The sequence below is a fragment of the Buteo buteo genome, chromosome Z, assembly GCF_964188355.1.
Source record: "Buteo buteo chromosome Z, bButBut1.hap1.1, whole genome shotgun sequence".
In the NCBI taxonomy this organism is placed as follows: Eukaryota; Metazoa; Chordata; class Aves; order Accipitriformes; family Accipitridae; genus Buteo; species Buteo buteo.
In genome coordinates, this window is record NC_134204.1 from 26,676,983 (window position 1) to 26,696,001 (window position 19,019).

A 19,019-nucleotide genomic window follows, 5' to 3' on the forward strand; every position below is an offset into this window, starting at 1 on the left:
TGACAGATTATCAACACAAGATTTCTGATTGAGTGCAGAATGACTTACTTTTGAAATGACCCCAGACCAGCACTAGACAGTGCTGAGAGGTGAAACCTTTTGTGACATTACTATGGTTTCATAAGAGTACATGCACACCTTCTTACCAGGCTTGTGTCCTAGGCATATGACTGCCAAACAGACACTGCCTGGTTCACAGCACAAAGGAACTGCTATTGAGGAGAACATCTGTCTTTAAATACCCATTTCAGCCAGCTTCTTCTATGGACCTTCACCAGGAAAGATAGCTGGAGCAGACAAAGCAGATTGCACGTCTTAACTGACTGGCTGCAGTCAGCGTAACAGTAACGCTGTGCTTGTGGCCATTGAGCAGAGTGTGGTAAATAAATGCTGAGCTGGAAAGGAGGTGTGGGGAGGTGTCAAGTCTGCTGGGTAAAGCAGAATTTAAAATAAAAATTACTCTTCAAAAGAAAAAATACACACTTCTAGAAAATAAACCCACAGAAAAATTATGTGCAGTTGCTCAGTACTACAAGAAATGCAGGTCAGCATGAAAGCTAAACAGAGGCATGACCTATAGTGGCTAAAGGAAAGTAGCACTGTGATATGGTTTAAGTTAGCATTTAGAGTTAAAGGCACATGGGGCTGAGTAGCTACCATATAAACCAGACTCCAGGGAAAAGTTTCTTGGTGCAATAGTTTCTAGGGTAGTGTAGTTTCTCATGTTTGCTTAATACTTCTCTGTGCAAGCTGTTTTCTAGCTCCCTCCAACTGCATCATGAACCAAGATGATACTCTCCCCTATCCATTTCTTTTTCCCTCTAAGTTCTCCAAAAGACTGAGCATGTTCTGTTGTATGGAAAATAGCCAGCCTTACTGATGAAAATCAAGGTATGTTCACACCTGAGAGTACTTCCTCTCTTCTTGTCTCCAGATGCCTCTGGAAGTGTCTAACTTCTGAGAGGACAGCAGCATACCTGTAAAACCTATACCAAAAAATTGTGACAAGGCAGCAATAACATAGGGCTGGCCCCTGAAGGGTGGATTGGCAAAGCTATGCAGATAATGCATTACTCATGCTAGCGGAACAGTTGATCCACTGTTATATTATGGTAGACTGTATTTTTCCAGCAGTGCTCTGAGTGGCCAGATGCAGAAGTAAATGCGGAAAATTAAGCATAAGCAGTAGTATTGTTACTACCCTCTCAGATCCCAAACTCAAAAGGCAGTAGCACATCAAATGCTACCATGTTATTTCTAATTTTAAAGTTATGTACTCTTTTTGGAGATATATAGTCTGCATCAGCAGATACAAGAGACCATCCCAAAAAAGAAAAATCCTGTGGGCAACATTTTTCACCTCTGTCCTCTTTGAACCTTGTCACTAGCTCTACTGATGCCTTTCAAAGTCTACCTAAGATAGACAAGCTGTATTTACGTTTTCAAATGATGATATGTGTTAATTTATCACTCAGTTTTCATGCTCCACTCTTGCCAGAAATGCATTTTTCACACCCTGGACGGAGGTACTATCCTTTCAATTACACCTCTCTTGCTGGCAAAATACGTTTAAGACGTTTCTCAGTTATTATGCAGTTGAACAAAGCATTTGTTTTACTGAGAGGTTGCAGCAGAACAGGAGTCCATGTTACACCCTGACTGAAGAAACAGAAGTGCTTTGAGAAGAAAAAGGTAGACTGAAGATAACAATTTGGAAGTAAGTTACTGTTATAAGTTCTGTGCCCATTGCTCTGATCACGTTTGCTAGCTACCACCCGCTTTTAAGTTTACCCTTGCACAGTTAAGACTCTTGCCCTTTGAATCAGAAGACGTGCTGCATCTGAAAGACAACTACAGAACAAACCTGGTACCTTCACCTGGAAGCTAATATTTCTTAAGTCCTCAGTTATACTGTATAATCAAAGTTATGGAGGCATGCACAAGCAAATCCAACGGATGTTAAAGCTCACATTTATTCTTCAGTAAAAAGTTAGTTAGAATTCTGATAACATTTGTAAACCACAGGCTCAATGATGTAAGGGAAATTAGTACTACACAGCCGACTTAAGAATTCTTAAGATTTAAAATGATGACTCAAAATGCGCATATCACTCACCTAAAAGATGAGGGCTCTCAACCTCAAGGAGTTACCTAGGGTAGCAGCCTGACCCAAGGGGAGAGTCCCCGACTCCAGACCTGCTGCCCCAAGGAGGACCGATTCCAAAATGTCCTCCGGCAGGACCCCGTTTATATGCTTGTCAAATCTGATCTGTGGTCATTTTAATCCCCATTGGCCAAAAGGTCACTTCAGTGTACCTAGCACATCTCAATTGGTCAGTTCAGTTTTCAACCTGTGGCCTCTAGGGTTTAGGTTTTTCTCCCTCTCCTCCCTGCCTGGAGAAGTTTCCTTTCCTGTTGGGGGGGGGGGGGTGTACTGCCACACTTCCTGCACTTGAAAAACTTCCATAACACTCATGTAATTTCTTGTAACTGGCTAATTTACAGGTGTTTTGGGTTTGTGTGGCAGGGTTTCAGTAGCAGGGGAGGGGCTGCAGGGGTGGCTCCTGTGAGAAGCTGCTAGAAGCTTCCTTGGCACCAAGTTGAACCCACCTCTGGCCAAGGCCAAGGCCATCAGTGAAGGTGGCAGCGCCTCTGGGAGAACAGATTTAAGAAGGGGAACCTGCAGTGGGGGAGGAGGATGGAATGTGAGAGAAACCCCTCTGCAGACAGCGAGGTCCGTGAGGAAGGAGGGGAGGAGGAGTGGGGGAGGAGGGGATGCCCCTGCAGCCCGTGGTGAGACATCAGGCTGTCCCCCCCCCCAGACCATGAAGGGGAGCGGGGGAGCAGATGCCCACCTGCAGCCTGGGGAGGAGCCCACGACAGAGCAGGGGGACACCCCCCAAGATGGCCATGACTCTGTGGGAAAGCCCACGCTGGAGCGGTCTGTGCCTGAAGGACTGCAGCCCGTGGAATGTACCCACGCTGGAGCAGTTCATGAAGAACTGCAGCCCGTGGAATGTACCCACGCTGGAGCAGTTCATGAAGAACTGCAGCCCATGGGAAGGACTCATGTTGGAGAAGTTCGTTGAGGACTGTCTCCCATGGGAGGGGAAGAGTGAGGAGTCCTCCCCCTGAGGAGGAAGGAGCAGCAGAGACAACGTGTGATGAACTGACCACAACCCCTGTTCCCCGTCCCCCTGGGCTGCTGGAGGGAGGAAGTAGAGAAAATCAGGAGTGGAGTTGAGCTGAGAAGGAAAGAGAGCAGGGGGGAAGATGTTTTAAGATTTGGGTTTACTTCTCAGTATCCTTGTTTTGATTTGATTGGTAGCAAATTACATTTTTTTTTCCCCCAAGTTGAGTCTGTTTTTTTGCCCATGACCATAATTGGTGAGTGATCCCTCCCTGTCCTTGTCTTGACCCACGAGCATTTTTTTTATATTTTATCATCATCATTGCTCCACCAGGGCTGGGAGGAGAGGAGTGAGCGAGCAACTTCATGGTGCTTTGTTGCCACCTGGGCTCAAACCTTGACAACAGGCCAATTGCTTTTGTTACATTACTAAAAATGTTTTAATTAATACAAAGCGTTTTCTTACCCAGTGATAATTTCCCAAGGATTCTTTGAAGGTAAGTTTCTTATATTCACAAAAGTAACCATGATTCTAAAACAACATTTCTGACAGGCCTCTAATATAACACATCAAAGTAGTCTGCATGAAAAGCAAGTTATTAGGACTATCTTTTGGGTTGTTGTTTTACAGTATTTATGTTCTGGGAGCAAGATCCAGGAAGAGAACTTAATTTTCTTTTGAAAACCACAGGTTGTAGTTGAATACTTAAGAGGAGGATCCAAGAAATATCGACACTTCAGCATGAACCATAGGAAACACCATTAAGCCACAAATCCGTTCCTCACCCCTATTCTTCTGGCTCTAATTGCAATAACTAAGCTGCATCTCTCTCTGTCTGGGATTTGCAACCCTGAACCTCTCCTTAGAGTCCAATGTTTATGTTGGTTATTTCTTCGAAAACACAAGCAGAGGAAACAGCTGCCACTGCATCCTTTTACCCTTTTATTTATTAGCCAAACAGGTAACACTTCCTTGAAACATGGATATCTGTTCTTATAATGGGCCACACTATACTAGAGACCAACCAACAACACAAATAAAACAATTGAAATTTTATACTGAAGAAAAAAAATTTTGAATTACTTGAGAAGTGTGGGGAGCAGAGGAAAGCATAATCTAGTCCAAAAGCATTTGCACAAGGAGGATCACTTTGTACAGGTCATTTCTGGCCATAGCTTACTAGCATAAAAGGGAAGAGACTGAATAACATTGTTTTTCCAATCAAAATATTGCTCATTGAGTTGAATTAGCTGAATTTCACTAAGGTCACACAGCATAGGTTAAAAGATTTATCCACTGAAATACAGTTTCAGAAGTTACAGAGCATGTATCAGGTCCAAGAAGTGAGTTAACATCCAACAGAATAAGCTTATCCTATAGGCACATAAATAGCATGAAAAAGGACAAGGTGCATCTTCAGGCTCCAGCATCCTTTAAGAGAAGGGAAGAGCTAACTGCAGATATTTGGGGTTAAATCAACAAAAAATAAAGGTGGTACAGCACATCCCTCTTAGAAGCCCTGCTTAATACCTTTAAGTAGGAAAAGGGGACTGACTGCAGAGTGCAGAGCCAATTAGCGCAGTACCACTGAATCCAAGGGCAAGCATTTCATACATGTCTAATGCTTGTGGATCTGCAGAATATAATGTAGCCTGTGCTACAAACACTTACAACACACTCTGTCTTATTTTGACTTTCAGGCAAGGGAAAAGTTTGAGCTTTCAGAATGGCATTCACAAAAGGCAAACTAAGCAAGAAGTTTCTAGCCAGCAGAAAATGTAAAGATTAGGAGCAGGGGAAAAAAACGCTTTATCTGCCATCTAGAAGACCTGTTTTCAAATCCTTTCTGCTTAACCTAAAGCAGAGGCTTCAATCTGGATATGCCAGTTAAAAAAAACCAAACCAAAACAAAACAAAAAACCAAACCCAAAACCACATAGAGCTGCTCTATTTCCTTAGAATAGCATACTGTTTTGGCAACCCAGCTACTACACCTCTGGTGAAACCCTTCAACTCTGAGCTGCAGTCAATCTCCTACACTCCTCTAACACTGACTGAAGTGGCTTTAAAAACCAAGGCTGAGACCTCTCCCACCAAATACCCAGCAGCCACAGTTCAAAACACTGTCTTAGAGTGGGGGTGGGGGGAGGGGGGTAGAGAAAAAAAAAAAACTGGGAAAAAAAAAAGAATTAAAAGTCTTTGGTCTAACTCAAGCAAGCAGAAGGGTTTCGATCGAGGAAAATGCTCCCAACTACTATTAATGCTACTAACTAATGGGGCAATACCTGCCACTCATTCCTAATAGACCGGGGTTCTCAGAATTACCACAGTAGTAGGATAAGTGGCTCCACAGCTTCCTAAGCTGGGTAGTTGCCAAGAATTTACAACTAAAATTGAATGGTCTGACCACCCCAAAAGTTGCCATTCTGTTCAACTGACCTGTATGGCAAAAGAGATGAAAGAGAAAGCATGTGTATTGAATATGTGGGTGATACATGGCTGTTCAAAATCTTGAAGGACTAGATTAGAAATCAAAGGGTTTCTGACAAACTGGAAAAAGTTTAGAAAACTGCATTTCAGTAAGAACACATTTAAATAAGGAAAAATGCAAAATTTTACATGGCAGCAGAAATTATCTGCTGCACAAGCACAGGAAAAGGTAAAAGCTAAACAGCATTTCTGAAAGAGATGTAAGGGTTTTACTGAATTCTATACAAAACATTAGCCTAGCTTATAAGACATGGGCAACAGCCCTTACACTCTCTTTCGTATTAGTAAGGCTTCATCTAGAAGCCTTATCACAGCTAGAAGCTACAACTAAAGGAATGAACAAATACAAAAGATTCAGAGGCAAACAGTGAAAACTACCAAAAAGACTGAAAACCAGTTTCTAAGAAAGAACAAATGCAGACATTTTAGCCTGGAGAATACTGAGGTAGTAATGGTAATAGCCTTCAAGCATATACAAGTCTTCAGAGGAAAGGAATAAACTTTTGCTTGGCAGAAGGAGTAAGACGCAATGAGCTTCAGTTACAGCGAGGAAAAAAAAAAGTTGGAAGGGTTCCTCCCTGTCCTGGGTTCAGCTGGGATAGAGTTAATTTTTACAGGAACCTGGGAGGTGAGGGGCATAGCCGGGGCAGCTGACCTGAACTAGCCAAGGAGCTATTCCATACCATGTGACGTCATGCTCAGTATATATATATAGGGAGCGGGCCGGGGTGTGGATCCGGCTTTCGGTGGGGGAAGTGGCGGAGCGTCGGGTCCCGGGTGGTGAGCAGTTGCACTGTGCATCACTCTTTTTGTATACTCGTTCATTAGTACCGTTGTTGTTGTTGTAATTCCTTTGTGTTGTCCCAGTAAACTGCCTTTATCTCAACCCTCGAGGTTCCCGGTTTTTTTTCTTTTCTCTCCTCCGTCTTCCCCCCATCCCACCGGAGGGGGGCGGGAGGAGTGAGCGAGCGGCCGCGTGGTTCTTTGTTACCGGCTGGGCTAAAACCACGACACCATGGAGGTCCACTTGCTTTGGTGACATGTAACTTCATCCCTGAAGGGGTATCTTTCCTTTACACCTAACAGAAGTCGCCTCCAGAGGCTGAGAACTTGTGTTTTTCTTCCAATCGCCTTGTCGATGCCCCCTTCCCTAGACAGAGATCCCAACTGCTTGGCTTCCTTACCCTCTAATTCCACACTACTAGCCCCACTATCCCAGCACCGGAGCAGCCAGGTAACAATGTGCTCACCTGGGTGGCGGCTAAAATCTTTTCGCATGTCACGCAACTCACTCGTGGATAGAGATCGGGTAATTATTTCAGGTTCTACCTCTTCCTCCTGTTCTCGCGATGACCCTGGTTCACTTTCATCTCTCACTAAGCGAACTGATTTCTTTGTGTGTTTCTTTTTCTGTACAGGGGCGACTGATACTGGCACAGGTTGGTTTTCTGGTTTAGCCGCAGTATCTGTCACCACGATAGGGGTAGCCACGGTACCTGTTGTCGTGGTAGGGGCAGCCACGGTGCATGTTGTCGGGGTTGGGGTAGCCACGGTGCATGTTGTCGGGGTTGGGGTAGCCACGGTGCATGTTGTCATATTCTCCATCTTTTCCCCCTTTTCCCCCTGAGGATGCTGCCTAATATCAAGCAGTGTTTGGTAGATACCGGCCAGGGCCCAGCACAGTGTAGTGAGTTGTGTGTCTCTGGGATAGCCACAGCATTTTTCTTTCAAAAATTCTATCACTTCATCAGGGTTCTGTAGTTGTTCGGGAGTGAACTTCCAAGTCACTGGAGGTCAGAAGTTCTCTGGATACCTTCCCACATTCTCCCACATGCTGTGCCACCCATGCATATCAAGCTTTGGGACAGATCTCTGGGTGGTACTCTTAAAGAGCCTTTTTGTAGCCCTAAACAAGACCTGGAACATAGTCAGGAGGCATAGCACTAACAGCACACTGGCTTGCGCATCCCAAGGATATTCAAAATTCTCGAAAACTGTTGTAATTAGTCGGAAGGAGAAAAGGGAGGGGAATGGACGGGGGGAAGTATCCCCCCCCAACTTCCCCATGGATTGGGCGTAATTACCAATAAAATCTGACAGAAGGTGCCCAAGGTATGGAAATGATATCACTGCCTCATACAGATACCAGCTTAACCTCATGACCAGTGATGTAATCATTTCACAAGTCAACATTGCCCAGTACAGCAAAATGATAATCCCAATTACTCTCCCAGAGATGAGATACGCAACTACAGGCAATACATAGAGCATATAAGAACTTACAAAACGCCACCATGTAAACAAATTAATGAACATTGTGACTAACATCTATTTATCTAGTATAAGAAATGTGTATGACAAATTTGTTTCAAACACGCTCTGGCCAGATCTGTCGTTATCTCAACCCTTCGGGCCCCACGTTGGGCGCCAAAAAGGACTGTCGTGGTTTTAGCCCAGCTGGTAACAAAGAACCACACGGCCGCTCGCTCACTCCTCCCGCCCCCCTCCGGTGGGATGGGGGGAAGACGGAGGAGAGAAAAGAAAAAAAACCGGGAACCTCGAGGGTTGAGATAAAGGCAGTTTACTGGGACAACACAAAGGAATTACAACAACAACAACGGTACTAATGAACGAGTATACAAAAAGAGTGATGCACAGTGCAACTGCTCACCACCCGGGACCCAACACTCCACCACTTCCCCCACCGAAAGCTGGATCCACACCCTGGCCCGCTCCCTATATATACTGAGCATGATGTCACATGGTATGGAATAGCTCCTTGGCTAGTTCAGGTCAGCTGCCCCTGCTATGCCCCTCACCTCCCAGGTTCCTGTAAAAATTAACTCTATCCCAGCTGAACCCAGGACACATGGAGAGAGGTATCCAGTACCTGCGGGAATTAGCCATGCTGGAGGTGATTTATAATGATCCAGAAAATGGGCAGTCACCCACAGATCCAGATGAAGTCCAACGCACACAACCGATGTGGCGGAAGTTTCTACGAAGTGCACCACCAACCTATGCCAACTCATTGGCAGTAATGTCCTGGAAAGAAGGCTATGGACAAACGGTGGATGAATTAGCTGTCCAACTCCGGCAATACGAAGGAAGTCTCTCTTCCTCCCTATGGGCCTGTGTCTCAGCTGTAGAGGAATTGTCCCGAGAGTTCCAGCAATTCAAAGTGGATATGTCCTCCTCCTCACCTGTACAGGCCCGCATCGCAGTTATTGGGAGTAAGCGTTCCTCTGCCCAAGAGAGAGGAGAGAGAAAGTACACACGACGGGCTAACCTGTGGTTTTACCTGCGTGACCATGGAGAGGACATGAGGAAGTGGGATGAAAAACCTACCTCAGTTTCGGATGCACAGGTACAGGATTTGTGAGACAAAGCAACCAGAAAAGAGGATTCTTCTTGGAAAACTGCTGCTCCAGTTTCCCGTGAGCAGTCCCCCAGACGCAGTAGATGGGCCAATCTCATTTCTGATCCTCTTGAAGGGACTTCTGATTCACGTGTGCAAAAAGTGAGTAACAGATATTCTAACCGGGATTAGAGGGGCCCTGCCTCCAGCCAGGTGGAGGAGAGGGACAACCGAGTCTACTGGACAGTGTGGATTCGATGGCCTGGCACATCAGATCCACAGGAATATAAAGCTCTAGTAGACACTGGTGCACAATGTACCCTAATGCCATCAAGTTATAAAAGGGCAGAACCCATCTGTATCTCTGGTGTGACAGGGGGATCCCAAGAGCTAACCGTATTGGAAGCTGAAATGAGTCTAACCGGGAATGAGTGGCATAAACACCCCATTGCAACTGGCCCAGAGGCCCCGTGCATCCTTGGTATAGATTATCTCAGAAGGGGGTATTTCAAGGACCCAAAAGGGTACTGTTGGGTCTTTGGTATAGCTGCATTGGAGACGGAGGAGATTGAGCAGCTGTCTACCCTACCTGGTCTCTCCCAAGACCCTTCGGTTGTGGGGTTGCTGAAGGTTGAAGAGCAACAGGTGCCAATTGCCACCACGACGGTGCACCGGTGGCAATATCGCACCAACCGAGACTCCCTGATCCCCATCCATAAGCTGATTGGCCAACTAGAGACCCAAGGAGTGATCAGCAAGACTCGCTCACCCTTTAATAGTCCCATATGGCCCGTGAAGAAATCTAATGGGGAATGGAGACTAACAGTAGATTATCGTGGGCTGAATGAAGTCACGCCACCGCTGAGCGCTGCTGTGCCAGATATGTTAGAGCTTCAATATGAACTGGAATCAAAGGCAGCTAAGTGCTATGCCACAATTGACATTGCTAATGCATTCTTCTCCATTCCTTTGGCAGCGGAGTGCAGGCCACAGTTTGCTTTCACTTGGAGGGGCGTCCAGTACACCTGGAATCGACTGCCCCAGGGGTGAAAACACAGCCCCACTATTTGCCATGGACTGATCCAGACTGCACTAGAAAAAGATGAAGCTCCAGAGCACCTGCAATATATTGATGACATCATTGTATGGGGCAACACAGTAGAAGAAGTTTTTGAGAAAGGGAAGAAAATAATCCAAATCCTTTTGAAGGCTGGTTTTGCCATAAAAGAAAGTAAGGTCAAGGGACCTGCACAGGAGATCCAGTTCTTAGGAGTAAAATGGCAAGATGGGCGTCGTCAGATCCCTGCGGACGTGATCAACAAGACAGCAGCTATGTCCTCACCGACCAATAAAAAGGAAACACAGGCTTTCTTAGGTGTTGTGGGTTTTTGGAGAATGCATATTCCAAATTACAGTCAAATTGTAAGTCCTCTCTACCAAGTTACCCGGAAGAAGAACGATTTTAAATGGGGGCCTGAACAACGACAAGCTTTTGAGCAAATTAAGCGGGAGATTGTTCATGCAGTAGCTCTTGGGCCAGTCCGGACAGGACAAGATGTTAAAAATGTGCTCTACACTGCAGCTGGGGAGAATGGCCCTACCTGGAGCCTTTGGCAGAAAACACCTGGAGAGACCCGAGGCCGACCCCTGGGGTTTTGGAGTCGGGGATATCGAGGATCCGAAGCTCGCTATACTCCAACTGAAAAAGAGATATTGGCAGCATATGAAGGAGTTCGAGCCGCTTCAGAAGTGGTTGGTACTGAAACACAGCTCTTCTTAACACCCCGACTGCCAGTGCTGGGCTGGATATTCAAAGGGAAAGTTTCCTCTACACATCACGCGACTGATGCCACGTGGAGTAAGTGGATTGCACTGATCACACAACGGGCTTGCATAGGAAACTCCAGTCGCCCAGGAATTTTAGAAGTGATCACAGACTGGCCAGAAGACAAAGATCTTGGAATGTTGCCAGAGGAGGAGGTGACACGGGCTGAAGAGGCCCCGCTGTATAATAAACTGCCAGAAAATGAGAGGCAATATGCCCTGTTCACTGATGGGTCCTGTCGCATCGTGGGAAAACATCGGAGGTGGAAGGCTGCTGTATGGAGTCCTACACGACTAGTCGCAGAAACTGCTGAAGGAGAAGGTGAATCGAGTCAGTTTGCAGAGATGAAAGCCATCCAGCTAGCTTTAGACATTGCTGAAAGAGAAAAGTGGCCAGTGCTCTATCTCTATACTGACTCATGGATGGTGGCAAATGCCTTATGGGGGTGGCTACAGCAATGGAAGAAGGGCAACTGGCAACGCAGAGGTAAACCCATTTGGGCTGCCGCACTGTGGCAAGATATCGCTGTTCGGATAGAGAAGCTAGTGGTAAAAGTACGTCACGTAGATGCTCATGTACCCAAGAGTCGCGCCACTGAAGAACATCAAAACAATCAGCAGGCAGATCAGGCCGCCAAGATTGAAGTGTCTCAGGTGGACCTGGACTGGCAACGTAGGGGTGAGCTATTTATGGCTCAGTGGGCCCATGATACCTCAGGCCATCAGGGGAGAGATGCAACATATAGATGGGCTCGAGATCGAGGGGTGGACTTGACCATGGACACTACTGCACAGGTCATCCACGAATGTGAAACACGTGCTGCAATTAAGCAAGCCAAGCGACAAAAACCCCTGTCGCATGGGGGGCGATGGCTGAAATATAAACAGTGGGAGGCCTGGCAGATTGACTATATCACACTCCCACGAACACGCCAAGGCAAGTGCCATGTGCTTACAATGGTGGAAGCAACCACTGGATGGCTGGAAACATACCCTGTGTCCCATGCCACTGTCCAGAACACTATCCTGGGCCTTGAAGAGAAAATTTTATGACAACACGACACCCCAGAAAGAATCGAGTCGGACAACAAGACTCATTTCCGAAACAACCTTGTAGACACCTGGGCCAAAGAACATGGCATTGAGTGGGTATATCACATCCCTGATCACGCACCGGCCTCCGGAAAAATTGAATGATACAATGGACTGCTGAAAACTACATTGAAAGCGATGGAGGGTGGAACTTTCAAACATTGAGATACACATTTAACAAAAGCCACCTGGTTAGTTAATACTAGAAGATCCGCCAATCGGGCTGGCCCCGCCCAACCAAGACTTCCACATACTATAGAAGGGGATAAAGTCCCTATAGTGCGCATGAGGAATATGTTAGGAAAGACAGTCTGGGTTAGTCCTCCCTCAAGCAGAGGCAAACCCATTCAAGGAGTTGTTTTTGCTCAGGGACCTGGGCACACCTGGTGAGTGATGCAGAAGGATGGAGAAGTTCGATATGTACCTCAGGGAGATTTGATTTTGGGAGAGAATAGCCAGTGAATTGAGCTGTATAATATTTAACTGCTAAATAACCTGCCAATGCATGTCATTGTAACTATAATGTCTATATGCCATATCAAGGGTATTACTGTAAGAATTACCCAAATGACTGCAACATGGACTTTGAAACTGAGCCAAGTACAACAGCAATAGAACTTGAACTGGCACCCAGCAATTTCCTCAAGATCAACATCTTCGACCTGCAGACCAAGGGCGTGAGTTGCACCAAATGTACTAGCCCCAAGTTCCAGAGGCAGCATGCAACAACCCAACATCTCACGCCATCTCTCTTATCCTGAAGAACTGTTACAACAGATGGAGTCCCAAAGTCATGGACTAAATAAATCGATGGACACATTAGAGGAATAGCCCATAGGCTAAAGGAATACCATTTGTGTGTGTGTGTGTGTGTGTGTGTGCAGGGGGGAGAAGAACAAGTTCATATACTTAAATATATATATAAGACAAGGAAAGTGGTAGTGGTTGATTGGAAAATGTAAGATCTGGACATGATGTAGATGGTATAGAATAAGGGGTGGATAATGTCCTGGGTTCAGCTGGGATAGAGTTAATTTTTACAGGAACCTGGGAGGTGGGGGGCATAGCCGGGGCAGCTGACCTGAACTAGCCAAGGAGCTATTCCATACCATGTGCCATCATGCTCAGTATATATATAGGGAGAGGGCTGGGGGGTGGATCCTTCTTTCAGTGGGGGAAGTGGCAGAACGTCGAGTCCCGGGTGGTGAGCAGTTGCACTGTGCATCACTCTTTTTGTATACTCGTTCATTAGTACCGTTGTTGTTGTTGTAATTCCTTTGTGTTGTCCCAGTAAACTGCCTTTATCTCAACCCTCGAGGTTCCCGGTTTTTTTTCTTTTCTCTCCTCCGTCTTCCCCCCATCCCACCGGAGGGGGGCGGGAGGAGTGAGCGAGCGGCCGCGTGGTTCTTTGTTACCGGCTGGGCTAAAACCACGACACTCCCTCCTCAGAAAATGACTGAGACAAATGAAGCTCTGGAATAGGCTGCCTACGGAGGCTGTCAGAGATGCATTCCTAGAGGTCTTCTCTTGACCAGGCAGCTCAGTCACACAAGACACAGGGAGAGCTGATCCTGCCTCATACTTACACATTAGGGAAAAGCATCTAGAGGTGGATGGAGCAAGCATCCTTCCCTCAGCACCATTCATCCCCTTACGCTCACCCACTCACACAGAAATGCAAAAGGCAAGATTCATGCTGAAGTGAACTACTCCAAATACAGTGAAGAGGTGATCCCCAGAGCCCCCTCAAAGGAAAGGATTTCAGTGATACATACCAAACCTTTCAGACCTTGCACTGCACGTTACAACACAGTAGATTCAAAGAAGCTGAAAATGGTCCTCCTGAACGAAAGGACTAGATTATGAGCTGGATTAAGTAATTTTGTCTGGCTTCCCACTTTTTATTTACATTTCTGAACACTCACCACTAATGCAATGCCAAAAATACCTTAAATTCCCACTTGTCAGTGGTGATTATTTTGTGCACAAGCAACTCGTTCAGGCAAACATAAAAGGCCACAAGTTCGGACTGAAGCTGAAAAGTGAAGAATGGAGCTTGCAAGGCACCATAAGTGAACTGTGGGGCCTGCTGGAAGCAACTGGGAGGGAAGCAGTAAATTCAGCTGAAAGTCTCCCCCTTAGTACAGACTCAGAGCAGGACTACAAGCTTGAGGGAAAGGAGAAGAACACATGCTTCTTATGGCCTAAGGATCTTAACAGCCCTCCTCCCACCTGATCTCTCAGAGCACCCACTCTTTATAAGGACACCACAAACAGAAAACACAAAGAACCACTTAGTGGGTTCTCTTCCATGTGCAGTCTTGGCTATACTCTGTTATTCTGTGTAACAGAGGCCGCACAATAAATCCATATGATGGGCTTAGGGCTTCAGAGATGGCACAAGAGATGTGAAGGTGCCACCTTCTCCCAGTTTTCTAAATACATATTCAACCACAGCAGAAAAAAAACAGCACTTGAACTTTGCAGATTACTTGCTAGCATGTCCTGTGGTCTAGCACTTCAGGGCAAATGTCACTGGAACTCAACCAAAGTCCAAAATCTAGAACCACTCCGCATGAACATTACCTTTAACAGGAAGAAGGAAAACTTCAACTTTACAGCAGTTTTGTTTCCTTATTGTTCTGAAGTTCCTCTAGATGTTACATTAGATGGAAGGAAACCCAATGACCCATAGAAAGAGCCTCAATTAGTAAGGTTAACAGAAGCTGAATAGGTTGAAATTGGAAAAATAAGCATATTATTTATGTATAAATTACTACTTGCTTCCCTTTTCAACAAAAGGAAGTAAAATTTTCTCATCCTTCCTAACAATCCAGAGGCCTCCTCCTGCCCCAGCATAATTAGTGGTAAATTTCACCACAGCTCTCCATAAGCAATCAAAAAGGCTACCTAATTAAAAAAGTAATTAGTTTACACAGATAGATGTGAGTGGGTAGATTAGTTTATGAAAATAAAATGAAATTCCTCTGGATGCTTTTAGTGACTTGGCTTCCTGCTGTTTTACCGCTTCTACACGTTTCCAAGGGAGTGGGTTAAAAATAATAATAAAATAAAATACTCCATTTGCAAATGAAGATGGTACCTTTCAAAGCCAATTGATCAGATATGTCAGTTTTATAATTTGTCCTCTGTTTTCAACACAGAAGATAAACTTCATATTTTTGCATAAAAACGCTTTCAAAAAAAGGACTAATGTGTTATGTTTCATTCTCTTGGGTCTTCTACACAATATCTACCACCATGCCATCTAGGTGCCAAGCTGAACCTGGAGAAGGAAGGCTTAAGCACTATCACCCAGCACACCACAGGGTTTGTAAGAAGCCAGAACAGCTCCTAATACCAGACCAAGGGCTCTTTCCCCCAGTCATCCTGATGCCAGCAGAAGCCAGGGGAAACACCGTGGGCAGGAATGCAGTTTTCTCAGGGTGAAGATCAACCCTCACACTCCTATGTGCTGACTCCTGTAATTTCCCCAAATGGAGGAAACTCAACTGCGTCATTGTGGCAGCAGCAGGGAGCTGTTTTCTCACTCTCTTGAGCTGGGGGACACAAAAGCCAGTAGCCAAAACTCAAGGGAAAAGCGTAAAAACAAGTATAACAGCAATCCTTGGTGAGAACTAGGAAGCTCTGCCAGGGAAATCGGTGAATTAAGAAACTTCCTCCCTCAAAGGCTGTATCATGGCCAATACCTACTCATGGACCTTGCCTCTATGAATGCATCAAATACCATTTGTTATCTTCAAAAAAAAATTGCAATAAAAACTCTAACCCGCACAAGAGAGCAAGCTGCCTTCTAAACAGTGTGAAAAAAACCAAAACCTAAACTGTTACTCTTGCTTGAGCAAATTAAACAGCTGTAAAATTAAGTTTTATACTCCTTTAAATTAAGGAAGTATACATGAAACTGAAGTTTTAAACAGTGATATCAAAAAAGATACAACTACCTATACTGAATTATTTAACTGATTTGTTTTTAAATGATCCAGAGACCAACTCTCATTTTCTTTGCCTTTGCTATTTTTAGAGCGCTACCCCCTGATCTGAGGAATATTGAGTCAACTGGAAATTTCTGGCTAATGTGGACTCATGACAACCCACACTGAAGACATCTGAAATTCCACATGTACCCTCAGGCACAGTAGATGGAGCTAGTGGGGGGGGGAAAGCACCTTTTAGAGTGATCAAAATTAAGCAATTTTCACATCAAAGCTAACAAACCTCAGATTACTTGGTCAAACCAATTTTAAATCATTAACTATCAACTATACACTGTTCAGCAACCTACATAAAGTGAGATGGTGAACCCAGTCCATTTCTGAATATTATTGAGCTTTTACAGAGACAGCATCTAAATAGCTATCACATTAGGTCCTCACTGTGCCGAGGCTGCACAAATAAAGAACAATAATCCAAGCGAGTTTATGGTCTCAATGATCATGTGAATATATGAATGAGACATGCAAACACTTTAAAAAAAAGGTAACCAAGTCTCAGCAGGAGGCAATGATGGTGGCCACACCACCTGGCTATTGGAAATCAGTTTCTTTCCACAGATAGGCAGACCTGAGACTGCATTAAACTGGAAGGAGGATAACCAGTGTTCTCACTTAGCTTTGAACTTAAGCCCCTGTGTAACAACAGCTACATGCAACAAAAGCTATGGAAGAAAACAAAAAATGCAGTCTTACAGGAACAAAGGACAGCTGCTAGGAGAGCAGAGGTGACAACTAAAATCCTGTAATACCATATAGCAAATGGGACACTGCTAAACTGTGAAAGGTTCCAAGGCAGAGCCATTTCTCTTATGGGTAACAGAAGGGCAAGAAGGAAGAACCCACGTCCTAAATACTAGCCTCTTCAAAGGAACCTAGAACTGAGCTGACATGGAAACTAAACTACCTTACTATCATTAAACTATCTTCTTATCATTAAAAGGGAGTACTGCCACAGCAACGTCAAGACACATCACAGAAATTAGAAGTCAAGGTAAGAAAGGTCAGACGTTTTGTCAAGACTATGCACGTCCTATGGGTAAATAGAAGATTCCAGTCCCTTCTGCACCAAGCACATCACCTTTTAGAAAGGCTCCTATTCATTTTTAATGAAAAACTCAGCTGGAGCTAGACCAATACTCTCTATTTAGACTTCTAAATATCAAACTTTACTCAAAAATTGCAGCGTCATCAGCTGCCTATGATCAAGAGCACTTCACAGCTGGCTTAACTTCAAAGAGATATGCTACTCCTCATATAGAGGTCCTTCAGAAATAGACAATCTACTTTCAAGTTGTACGTCTTCTTCATGAAGCTCAAACAGGAAAATATAAAGAATGTTCTGTAGCTTCACAAGCAAAAGGAAAACTCCCACACTGGCCAGATGCTTGATGAGCCAGACACAGACAAACTGTACTTTCTTTTAGAGTTATTACTAGGCAGAGCAGCAGACCACTACTGGGGCCAGGTTACCAACAGCACCACAGTTTCATTTTGTTATTCTTCGGCAAATCGGTTAGCCTTTCCAACCTTTAGTTTACTCTTCCACAAAACAAAACAACAACAACAAAAAAGGAAAACCACCCTAAGTGTTTTAAATTTTGTCCTCTCAGTGGTGATGTCGGGATTATTTCAATTTAGTAATTCTGTCCTCTGGTGAAAGTTAAGTGAACAAATGACACCTAACTGAAGAAGCAAGAAGTACTTTATCATTAAGAAGTTTACACTCAAACACACAAGCTTCAGAACTTCTTGACAGTTTTAAGCACAGAAGTTAATCATCCCAGGATATTTTAAGTACGCAGTATGTTGTATTACAGGTAGTTAATACTGTTAACCAAGCAGAAGCAATTATTCTCTTACAAGAGAAAAAAATCACATACATTGCAAGATTAACATATGAAAAGGTACCTTCAATCTCTACCTGTTTTTTTAAAGTCTTCTGCACTAGAACTCAGGTTGTCAACAGTGGTAAATCTCATTGAAGTGGCCAGGTGGAGAGGACAGAATGAAAAGGAGTAAGAGCTGGAGAGCCTATTGCCAGGTAGTTAGACTTAACTCTGGATGTACAAGAGTTGGGCCCCAGGCAGAGGATGAACCCAAATGCATATCTCAATCCAAAGAGAGAATCACACCCTACCTTCTGAAACCCAACAGCTGCCCGAAAGCACATACACTGTGCTAAAAATGGAATCGTGGCAAGATGATCACAAAGGACAGCATGCTTTGCAATCCAGGATAAAGACCTTGTAAAGATGTCACAAGAAAAAAAAATTTACCCCCCATCAGCTACTTTTTGAGCTACAACTCTGTGACAGAAGTCTTACCAATGCTTATATACAGAGCAGCCTTCCTGGAGCTCTTATTCCCACTAGGAATCTCAATAAGCAGTCCAAGGAGCCTGCTACTGTTTTCAAACATTTGAGTTCAAAAAGGAACACACTTATCCTGACTGTATCGGGCTATTTTATCTCTGCCTCTCTAATTCTCCCCCTGCAGAGCAGAAGGAAGGCATACTCTGAAGACAGCATAGGAGAGAAGAGCAGTGACAGCTGGGAGCCATCCGAAGTAAAGAAGGCCATTTGCAGGAAGTTTCCTCCCCCAACATGTCACCATACCCCTGCACGAGGCTCTCTCTCCCGCAACCCCTCACTGCTTTGTTAGCTGTAAATGATGTGGCTTAGGAAGGAAGCAGAACTTTATTAACATTCAAAGAGGCCAGCACTGCACACAGAGACTTGATTTGCTGATTACCAGTAACCAAGCCCCACACTGCGTTCTGGCTCCCTCCCCAATCTGGACACCCCAACACGTGACTTTCTCTTTAGTTCCTCATCTTCAAAGAGTGGAAAGGAATAACAACACCGTCCTTGCCCCCAATGCTAAAAAACAAAACGCAGTACCTCCAATTGAAAACCACTCTCATCTGAGTAGGAAAAGGGCAGTAATTATGATGGAGTTGCTGGACTCACTGACCCAAAAGGCCTCTTTCAGCTCAGGCTTAGAAGATGCCACCACTGCCATTGTGTTCTGCGTTTTCTGTGGCTGCAAGGCTAAACTCTTTCATGCCATGACTCTAAGGCGTGCTTTCATGCAAGTTTACCCATCCAA

At 44.7% G+C, this 19,019-nt stretch overlaps 1 protein-coding gene across 3 annotated transcripts; it reads left to right on the forward strand.

Annotated features, from left to right (window-relative positions):
* Positions 1-25: 25 nt before the first annotated feature.
* LOC142026517 (uncharacterized) lies at positions 26-13,188 on the forward strand. Of its 3 annotated transcripts, none has more exons than XM_075019629.1 (2): positions 26-1,717; positions 9,956-13,188. In XM_075019629.1, the coding sequence occupies exon 2, from the start codon at positions 10,312-10,314 to the stop codon at positions 11,854-11,856; it is 1,545 nt and encodes a 514-aa protein (XP_074875730.1). In that variant the 5' UTR covers positions 26-1,717; positions 9,956-10,311; the 3' UTR covers positions 11,857-13,188. The 3 variants fall into 3 exon arrangements, with proteins under 3 accessions (XP_074875730.1, XP_074875731.1, XP_074875729.1); XM_075019630.1 differs by lacking the exon at positions 26-1,717 and adding an exon at positions 2,229-3,627; XM_075019628.1 differs by lacking the exon at positions 26-1,717 and adding an exon at positions 8,420-9,141.
* Positions 13,189-19,019: the final 5,831 nt, after the last annotated feature.